Source organism: Asterias rubens, chromosome 19, assembly GCF_902459465.1.
Source record: "Asterias rubens chromosome 19, eAstRub1.3, whole genome shotgun sequence".
NCBI classification, from domain to species: Eukaryota; Metazoa; Echinodermata; class Asteroidea; order Forcipulatida; family Asteriidae; genus Asterias; species Asterias rubens.
The window spans coordinates 3135240-3146359 of record NC_047080.1 but is presented as its reverse complement, the minus strand read 5'-3'; the positions used below and the strand labels follow the sequence as shown (position 1 = coordinate 3146359).

At 39.7% G+C, this 11120-nt stretch overlaps 1 protein-coding gene across 3 annotated transcripts in view; it reads right to left on the bottom strand.

Moving 5' to 3' along the window:
- Window positions 1-3115: 3115 nt before the first annotated feature.
- LOC117303002 (EVI5-like protein) overlaps window positions 3116-11120 on the bottom strand; it is a 46798-nt gene continuing 38793 nt past the window's right edge. For all 3 annotated transcript variants that reach the window (XM_033787026.1, XM_033787028.1, XM_033787027.1), the window contains 7 exons: window positions 10596-10745; window positions 9264-9410; window positions 7763-7921; window positions 6960-7106; window positions 6324-6419; window positions 4769-4864; window positions 3116-3632 (listed from right to left, as the gene is read on the bottom strand). In XM_033787026.1, coding sequence (XP_033642917.1) covers window positions 3396-3632; window positions 4769-4864; window positions 6324-6419; window positions 6960-7106; window positions 7763-7921; window positions 9264-9410; window positions 10596-10745 — 1032 coding nt within the window. In that variant the 3' untranslated portion in view covers window positions 3116-3395. The remainder of the gene's footprint in view (window positions 3633-4768; window positions 4865-6323; window positions 6420-6959; window positions 7107-7762; window positions 7922-9263; window positions 9411-10595; window positions 10746-11120) is intronic.

The following is an 11120-nucleotide window of genomic DNA, read 5'->3' as shown; positions in this document are numbered from 1 at the left end:
ACCATGTGCAGTGAAGGGTGAAAACTTAACCATCACTTTCAATACCTAAGGAATGTGTGAGATTTTTAGTCTGGTATACAGGTAGAGGTTATACATAATGCTGGTTGTCCCAACTGTAAATGGACATCCCAACTATGGTTGGGACACACCAAGAGCTATATTAAAGGCAGTGGACACTATTGGTAATTACTCAAAATAATTATTATCATAAAATCTTACTTGGTAATGAGTAAAGGGGAGAGGGTGATAGTATAAAACATTGTGAGAAACGGCTCCCTCTGAAGTGGAGTGGTTTTCGATAAAGAAGTAATTTTCCACGAATTTGATTTCGAGACCTCAGATTTAGAATTTGAGGTCTCGAAATCAAGCATCTGAAAGCACACAACTTCATGTGACCAGGGTGTTGTTTCTTTCCTTATTTTCTCACAACTTCGACGGTTTGTTATTTTATGCATACGTTGAGATACACCAAGTGAGAAATCCGGTCTTTGACAATTACCAATAGTGTCCACTGTCTTTAAGAATAAGCCTAATAAGAGTGTACTGAAACTGGAAGAGAACAACTACAGTTTGGACAAAACAAGCTGTTGGTTGTCCCAACTGTAAATGGATACCCAACTATGGTTGGGGGACACCAAAAGCTTTACAAGTCAGGCCTAATGTGAGTGCACTGCAATGGACCCTTCCCATGAAATATGCTAATCACATTCACGCATGCGTACAGACCCTGTTGGTTGGCAAACGCCATAGAGTTCTGCACTAAGCAGATGCGCAATCGCGGCTGCGCCACGCAGCCATTAGGCGTGTACAAAACAGCGCGATGTTCCCTCATTTTGCCAACCAAAACATTAGTGCGCACGCGCTTTGTGCAATTTACATATTTCATGGGAAGGGTCTATTGGGACAGACCAACTATAGTTTGGACTATTAGATTAAGTATACAAGTAGAAATGGTAGACGCAAACAAAATAATTGTCCCAACTGTAAATGGGCATCCCAAATCTGGTTGGGTCACACCTGGATCTATCTATGATGTGAGTGTACTCAAGTGGGGACAGACCAACTATAGTTGGGACAGTTACTCATGTTGGGCACTACAAAGTCAAGTTTTAACAACGAATCCTGCACTAGCAGAAGAAAACAAAAATCAAATGAATAGTAACTCCTTTTTTTTTCAGGGGCCTGCCGTCGATTTCACAAAACTCGTCCTAACTTAAGACTAATCTTAGGATTTAGGACGAGTCCCAACCCTGCACTGTAGCATGCAGACCTTAAGATTAGTCCTAAGTTAGGATGAGTAACTCGTCCAAACTCTTTGAGAAATCGACCCCTAGTGAATAATTAAAAAATAAAATAAAATAAATAAAATATCAACAACAGTTACAAAACTTGCGTACAGACATTACAGCCCAACATAAAAACTCCACGGTAATAACATCATAAATACTGAATATAAACGCATAGTAATAATATATCAAGAAATAAAATATCCTACATATTTCGGTGTGCAAAAATATCTATTTGTGTTCTCATTACATGCGTTCTGTACACTTTAAACAAGCCCCTAATTTACAACCAGGGGAAGATCAATTAATTAATTAATTAATTAACTAATTAATTAAATAATACTGGATACATTGAAACCTCAGTCAAAGGAAGCATGTTATTCTACATAATATACATTTATCCATGTTCGGGGGGCCATCCGTACTGGTTGGTGCATGTACTTCAATTGGCCGTTGTAACATGGTTTTTCTTTTTATATACAGGTTTACAGGGCCACTTTATATTTTACAGTGAAAGGATCTCAACTTGGAGAATATTTTGTGCGTTTTGGAGAAAGCTTTCAGAATCTCTGCAATGGATGTGGAAACTTCAACACAGAATGCAATACTTCATTACTCTGTATACAAATATGGAGATGAACTCTACCTGGGGATGATTTCACAAAGATTCAGGACCAGTGCTAACTTAGGACTAGTCCTAGGAGATATGAACAACGTATGGCTAGTCCTAAGTTAGGACGAGTAACTCGTCCTAACTCGAGATATGACTAGTCTTAACTATTTGTGAATTCCACCTTAGCTTTAGGAAGGAGTATATTGTCCTCAATCTGTGACAAACTTCTTGTGACAATTTCTTAACAACTCAAGACTTTTCCTTCAACTCCATCAAATGTGGTTAAACCTGATTCACTTTACAATGTTTTCTGTCCAATTGTCCCAATGTATCGACTTGAGTATCTTCTCATTTCAAGCCCCAACTTCCAGCCCCAGGAAAATATTCTGAAAACTGTTCTTCTTTTTCTCCAGGGCCCAAAGCCCATAAGCACAACAAACTGCTAAGCACAACCAAATATTGCTTAGCAACATATAGGTTGCCATCCAGAATACACCATTGCTATGACTGGTACCCACTCATTTGTTGCTAAGCAAAGAAATTTGCTCAGCAGAATTGTCTGCATAGCAGCTTTACAAAGTGAGAGCCAGTAATGAAGCTTCACAAATGATGACCCCAAAAAACAAATAATACAAAAAATGTATCACACCACTATTGTGTACCAATTAATATAGGTTATTTGAAGATGTCCTTGCTAGGCCAGACAGATTAATCAAATCCTACCATAATCCTTGATCTTTATCTTGGAATAGGATCTCTCGGGGAATCAAAACAAATGTCAACTCATCTAGATCAAACAAAATACGTCGTTTACATTTGCTGTTTACCCAAAATAGTGATGACTCCCCAAAAGGGAGTTTTTGGTTTTATCTTTCTGATAAAAAGTTTGGTCTAGACAAACCTACATGGGGTCATCAATACAATACCCCCCCCAACCTTGTTGTTTACTATTTTAGTTTTGGGTTGAACAAGGAAAATGGACTAGAGCACGATTTGAAACTGCAACCTCCGAATAATTGAGCCAGTGCTCAACCAACAGAGCGAACTAGTACTATGTTGGTATTTTCCATGTTACCTAGTACCCAGCATGCACCCATTGTCCAAAACAATAGACCTTTATCACAGTGTGGCCATCTTGATTTTACACCATTCCAACTTATGTTTGCGCAATGAATGTTAGCATTCATCACTGTTATTGGAAAACAGGAACATGACCAAGATGGTGACAGCGTCTATGGGTTTTCCTTGTACGTCTGCTGCCACCTAGTGTCCCCAAAAGTTTCAAATTCTCAGGTACCCAACTAGTTACAGGACAAAAGAACAAAAATCTCTAGACCAGATCGTCCGCAGACTTCAGTAATTTACAGGTTCATCTTTCTACACTCCCTTATTAGATAAATTGTCCATTGTTAACTTAGTTTTGAGCATGTGCACGCTTTGGAGAAGTCTGCTGCCATCTAGTGTTCCCAATACGAAATCTCCTTACCGGCACGGCCTCAGACTTCAGTGTGTTTACATGTTCGTCTTTCTAGGACTTCATCGTCCGATTCAATGACTGACATATCGATACCTCTCATCTCCCCTTGATTACTGTCATTGTCATCAAAGTCCTCGTCATCGAGGGCCGCTGCAGGGTTGGTGATGACACTGACAGGGTACTGGTTGTCATCGTAATCGCTGTAGGACATTTGGTCACCGGGTTTGGAGTGTAGCTTAAGACGAAGCTGCTTTACCTAGAGTGACAAAATCAAGCAAATGGTTGAGGCGATGGTTTAAGACAGACGTGGTGTCAGAATCTTTCAAAATACTTATTTGCAGCATTTTGTGGGATTTGAACTTTCAATGATGCGAGTATAATGAGGTGAGGGTTATGGTAGCACCATGTGTAAATCTCTTTGAGTTGTTTTGAGAAGATCCAATGGTTGGACAACTCAACGCTTCCATCAGTATGCTCTCATCATCCACAAATGAATGCTGAAGGAGAAGGCATTCTCCTGAAGATGATCCGAGGCATATTGATGGAAGTGTTGAGCTGTCAACACCAACTTTTTTTCAGAACTGACACTACTCAAAAGAGATGTACACACGGTGCTACCACAAAACTCACCTTAAAGCCATTATACACTTTCGGAACAGGAAAAAAAACAAACTTACAGGGTTTACAGAAGGTAAAGGTAAAAGACTTCTCTTGAAATATTATTCCATGAAATGCTTTACTTTTTGAGAAAACGTTGAAACAATTATCAATTCTTGACAACGAGAATTACGGATTTATAGTAAACACATGTCATGACACGGCGAAATGTGCGGAAACAAGGGTGGGTTTTCCCGTTATTTTCTCCTGACTCCGATGACCGATTGAGCCTAAATTTTCACAGGTTTGTTATTTTATATATAAGTTGTGATACACGAAGTGTGGTCCTTTGGACAATACTGTTTACCGAAAGTGTCCAATGGCTTTAATATATTTTATGATTATTGATCTTCAGGCAAAATGTCAAAGTATCAAATGAAAGTAATCTAAATTAAAATGTAATTAGTTGTCCAGTTGTATCCACTTGGTTAATCATTGTTAAAGCACCATTTACCACACCATTTCCGGCTTTGCAACAAATTTTCTTATAAATCTGTGTTAAATTACCCCTCATTAGAGTACTGTTTGTCAGCCAGTCAACCACCAAAATCACGAAAGCAGAAAGCACTACCTCCCCAACCTCGTTTTAACGAAATTGCCAAATTTTGGCAATCTTGATAGACTTTTACTTTAGCTTCTAAAAGGGAAATAATGGTTGATAGTTGGGTGAGGGAAGGGAAGACGGGGGGAAGTTCGGTTCGCTGGAGTGACGACCGAGACAGTTTGAACTTTTACCTCTGTGTTCAACTCTGATATTCTGTTGCGTAGTTCCTGCAGGGTAGTCTCCGTCTCCGACTCACTCAAGGTTCGTTTGGTCAACAGCTCTTGGTTCTAGACGACAAGAACAGAGCAATGCTAGTTGAAGGGCATTCTTTAAGAGAGAAGGGTGCTTCTAAAAAGGAAAGCTGCTACAAAAACCCTGTGAATTTTGTACTATTTTTTTCTCCAGTTTTTGTTATGACTTTGGCCCCTAGAGGGTGCTCTTACTGGCCCCTAGAGGGTGCTCTTACCGACAACATGCTCTGGTGGGCGGTCGCCTCTACATGTACTTAGCATTATCATTTACATATATGTTTGGGTAGTATTCATTCCAACAAAAATTAACTCTATGAAATGATAATTATAAAGGGATAGAATGTAACTGAAATGTATGAAAATAATACCAAACATGACAAAATATTTCGCTAAAATGTCAAACTTTTGTCATAGAAAACATAGCAGAGCTAATTTGGAGAAGTAAAAAAACCCAACCATCCCATGCAAGAAACAGGACTATTCTGTGTAACACACTCTGGCGCCCTCTGTTGGTAGAGAAAAGAACATGTAACAAACCAACTTTTTGGACATCTACAAAACAGAGCTACAATGAACAATCAACAATGCAGTTAGTTAACCAATATTTAAATGTGTGACTTTTCTTTGACAAGCTAAGGGGTCACTACATTCTTGTACCTCTCTGGGGCCTTTCTCAAACCACGGCTTGGGCTCCGGTTCAGGCTTAGGCTCCGCGCGCTGTGTACGCATCCCGTCCTTTAACCTGCATTTTTAGCGCGTATTGCTGCGTGTACCTGCAAGCCGAGGTTTGAGAAAGGCCCCTGGCATCATCAAAAATAACCTTTGTGGATATTTCCAAAGTGCTCGCTCTCACCAAACATGATCTTGTACTGAAGCACTTTCACACAGATGATGCCAGTGGAGTGGATCCAAGATATTTAATGACCCCTTATGTTGTAAAGAATCGTTCTATTAAAAAGTCCGTCCTGGGTTAAGCTATCCTTTTTCAAGTCCCACGTCAATTTCCCTGACTTCTAGATTTATTTTCAAGCAGGGTGCATGAAATCTGAGAAAAACAAGAGCTTACTTAAAATAGTTCTTACTGGAACTTTGAAGAACCTGAGTGAACTGTAAAGTCACAAAATATGTTACTTGATTGACAAAGTGGCAGACAAAAACAACATTTCCTGCAAAGTTTTTGTCATGTCCTCCTTGAATAAAGAAAAGAAAACTGTAACAAAACACACTTAAAAATGCATGACAGTTTAATTGTTTTACTTTGCTTGCAATTGGGTTGTACTACATTGATCAGAATACACATTTTTCAATTTCATTAAATCAATAATCATAACAGGCTCCTATTTGTCAGTTTTGTTGACTATTCTGAACCCTATTGGTCAATCGTACCTGTATCTCCAACTCTGCAATTCTTCAATTTGATTGGTTTATCATTAATAATAACAGTCTCCTATTGGTCAATATTGTCACTAGCCTGAACCCTATTGGTCAATCGTACCTGTATCTCCAGCTCTGCCATTTTTTGAGCCAGCTCAGCTAGGCAGGCGTTGGCCTCGGTCTCACGTATTCTTATATTATACAACTCTTCTTGACTCTAAATATGAAAACAAAAAGGTATTCTTATAAAATATTATACAAAGTCTTGACTCGTTCGGTTAGTCGTACGATGAATATCAAGGAGTACATCACAGTCATTTCAATTTTTAATCGGGGAACATTTCATTTGTCTCCAGATAAGGCAAATCCTTTAAAAGTTGTAAACACAAATGCCGTGTAAGCCAATCAGTTACTTGACATTTGACCTTAGCGGTCTAACGAATAGGAGGGATGAGGGAAGGCAGAGGGGTAGTGTGGTGAGGAGGGGACAGGAGACCTTCAATGGACCCCAAAACAAATCCACAAACCAAATTTGCAGTTAATAAGCAGAGTCCACATCAAGTTATTGCTCCATCAAATTTGTTTTTTCCTTAGTCATATTGACCCTGACATTTGACCAAAGGGGTCCATCAACAACAACAGGCTTCTGGGGGATCCCATAAGCCATCCACAAACCAAGTTTTGAGTTGACATTTGAGTCCTCCTCAAGTTATAATTTGCACGCACGCACACATTGGCCGCTGTACAGTGTATTCACCTTGGCTTGTAGTTTACAGAGATCCTTAGTGGTGACATTGAGGGAGCTCTGTAACTCCTTTTCGTGTCTCATGACCTTATCCAGCTCCGCCTTCATTTCTAATCGTTCCTCCTCGCTGCGACGGAATTGATTACTTGTGCATTGATTCTACAAGAGACAATGATGGGGAAAAGAAAATTGGATCAAAAATACATGGTTGTACAAATTAGGTAGCCCACAGTACGAAGACAATAAGCTACTGCTTTGGGTAATGGGCAAGTGTTGTACTGTACAAATGATCTCAAATTGAGGATCCAATACTGGCATGGCAGGTATAAACTAACAATGACGTCATTTTGACTATTTTTTGTATGTATTGTAATTTTGACTGTAATTTGGCCAATGGCCACGAATGTAAAAAAAGAATGTAAAAAAATTTGGCCAATGGCCACGAATGTAAAAAAAGACAAACTATCTATCAATCTATCATTTGAATTTCATCTTTGATGAGAACGAGGTCATTTACACTTTGCAAAGGGCACGCCCTTTGGAAAATCTTTAGGTCTGTGGGAAAGTAATGAAGGGCCACCAAGGCCAAGACCAACGCCAAGGCCTCTGTTTGCTCGTCTTGTCCTTGGTGCCCCTCAACAAGTTTTACAGACTATAAGCGTTTGAATGGAAGTGCTATTTCACAAAGGCCCTATCAAAATGACATCATCCGGCCACATTCTTGGAGATAAAATGATGATGTCATTGTACATTCTTGGAAGCAACAAGGCAACGAGATCGTACACCACTGGGAAAGAGGTTGTTCACAAACGTACCTGTGTCTCAAGCTCCATGACTCTCTGTTTAGCCTCCTTGAGTTCAGCCATTGTCTCTGCCTCTCTTAATCTGACAGACATCAACTCTTCTGTCAGCGTCTGGACAGTCTGTTTAGTGTTGCTCTCTTTCCTTCGGGATGATGCCCTCTGAAGATGTTTCTGAAGCAGAGATGGTATAAGAAGAGAGCGCGAGGGTGAGAAACTAACTTGGACCGACTTTAAGAAAGGTTTCAGGGCCACCAACCAAAATACAATGTTATTACATGTACCATCTGTGACTGGTCTCCTGTTTAGATTTGCTTTGCAGAAAATTGTTCTGCACAATTTTCTACTTAGCTGTGAAACTGAGCCATGGATATGAGTTTGTTCATTTGCTTGTTTAGATGATGTTTCCATCAAGGGAACTCGGCAAACTCCCACAAGGGGATATAAACACCAAGCTAGCAACAGCAAATCTCTCTCATACAAACATTGGTTTAACGTCTATGATTATGAGTTGTACAAACAAAAAAGTTTTGATCCAGTAACTAGATGACAATCATTATTCTCGTCATTGTGAAAACAGCAATTAGGTTGGCAGGGTTCAAACCCACAACTTTGTGATTGCACGTCCTGCAGTCCAACCACTGGATCAAGGTGAGGTCGTGTGCATTTTCTACCCAAGTTTGAGCCTCACCATTTCATGAACCAGTGTGATTGGTGCTGAGGCAATCAACACACAGAAAGAGGAGGAGAGGAATGACTGTCAAGACATACATCAACCAACTATGTGAAGACTCCACCCAGAGGCCGATTTCACAAAGAGCTAAGACAAATTTCGTCCTGCGGATGGGACGTAAAGCCGTTGGTCCCATGTGTTGTGTAACGCATGTAAAAGAACCCAGTGCACTTATCGAAAAGAGGTTTGCCCCGGTGTTCCTGGTTGTGGCTGCTTAATGCGCCGTTGCACCTTTTAAACCCTTTTAAGTGCTACATAATTGGGTCTCAGAATCCATCACTGCAATAACCTATCTTCCTGAAAGTTTGTGTATACTCAGCGCCTTGAGTACCTTGTTTGGTAGATACGTGCGCTATATAAGACTTCGATATTATTATTAATATTATTATTATTACACCTGAATTGTTCATCAATCTTAAATTCGTAAAATGTGATGTTACAATACATATCACTATGGTGATACTAACAACATTTTAAGACGCATCTTGGTACTTTGTGAAATCGATACAATGAAAACATAGGCAAAAGACCTTTACCACGCTGTCACCATCTTGGTCATGTTCCCGGTTTCCAATCAACAGTAATGAATGCTAATATTCATTGCGCACGGCACCAGACAATTTTCTGGTCCAGCCTCAGTTGGAGTACATCGAGTTGGAATGGAGTATTTCAACATGGCCACGCCGTGATAATGGTCTATTGCCTGCTGGACAGGAACAAATGTCCAGTGGAAGCTGTTGGAATTATGAAAGCACCAATCTGAAACTGAGGAGGTTCTCTTACCTGCCAATGATCCTCCAGTTCATTCACTGTATGCCTAAGCTCCTTGAGGGATAGATTGGCTTCAGCTTCTCGTAGTTTGACGGCGATGAGCTCGTCTTGTAGAGCTTCTACGGAGTGGCCGGGTTCCTCTTGGAGTTTCTTATTGGCCTGGTGGTAGAGACAAGGAGACAAAAATAAGGCACATGAGAGGAGCTGTTTCGTATCAAGGATTTGCATTGACTTTACACAAAAATAGTAGATGCCTGTGAGTCGTTACAAAGTTAACCCCAAACTAGGCTGAAAGTCACTCTTGGTAAGGGCTACATGAAGAACGATTTTAAAGATGAAATTAACTCAGGGGAGCTGAAGGTAGGAATTGATATTCCTCTTAAAACAGTCTAGATTGTAGGATGGAGGGAAGGGTGCACCAGGCAAAGAGTTTTAAAGAGATGCAGTCTGTGGAATAAAGCCGCTTGAATGGCTCTTTGTTCTACATTTCACCCAGCAATGTTTGTCAAATCTGAATCAGAGGAAAAGAAATAAACCTTGCAGAAGCTTTTTTTTATTTGATTGGAAGGTGATGCAGACTGAAAAGTAGGATTTGATACTTTGCATGATGGAAATAAAATATGGAAAGGTTTGCGGTAACACCATGTCAATTGTAGTTACTATCTCTAAATAATAATAATAATAATAATAATAATAATAATAATAATAATAATAATAATAATGGAGTCTTATATAGCGCCGGTATCCGCCACAAAAGGCGCTCATGGCGCTCGCTCAAGATACAAAATAAACAGTTCAAAAGAAAGGAACAGAAAAAGTTTGTAGAGAGATGAGGTCATTGTTTAACTGCAAAGAGGTGGGTTTTGAGGACAGTTTTGAAAGAAGATGTTGTAGTTGCAGTCCTGATGTGGTAGGGAAGACTATTCCACACCTTCCCCGCAGTAACCAAGAAAGCACGTGCTCCCCATGTGTTCTTTGCCATATGTTCTACGAGGAGACGTTGATCGGCTGATCTTAGGCTACTGCGGAAAGGTGCATACTGAGTGATGAGATCTGAGATGTAGGATGGCGCCATGTTGTGCGATGATTTGAAGGCCAGGAGACCGAGTTTGAAGACTATCCTTTGCTCAACTGGAAGCCAATGGAGTTGCTTTAAATAAGTTGGGGTGGTTCTGAAAGAACTATTGGTCTCAACGTTATGTTTCAATCAGTATGCTCTGATTGTCTTCTGGAGAAAGCTGCAAAGAAAGTAACTGAAAAGAAACTTTTATATTTTAACATAATGTTTATAGCAACTAGAGAGACTATAAGTTATTTTTATTTCCTTGCGGAAAAGAGCTTTACCTTTTCTAGAGACTTGATATCATCTTGGAGATCTTTGAGAGTTTCTGAGGACTCTGCCTCTCGTAGCCGGACAGCAATGAGTTCTTCTTGTAATGCCATGATGATACCAGCTGATTCTGGGTCTATCGGTTCAGTTGTATCGTTCCTTACCTGTAAAGTTACATTAAAGAGGAAGAAGTAAGAAGTGTTAGAAAAACAAATATAAAACTAGAACTCTGGTTCAAAAGTCGCTATTCACTTGTTGAGGCAAAACCCATGATGATACCAGCTGATTCTGGGTCTATCGATTCAGTTCCTTACCTATAAAGTTATAGTTACATTAAAGAGGAATTAAAGTAAGAAGTGTAAGAAAAACAAAATTAAAACTAGAACTTATGTGTTGCTATTAGAAAGTCTCTGTGCACCTGTAGAGGCAAACCCATGACAACGACAACAGCACACTAGTCAAAAAGCTGAAATAAACCCAATTGCTCTTCACTCTGAAAATTCTGCCTAAACAAGATAAACAATATGGTGGCGTTCAAA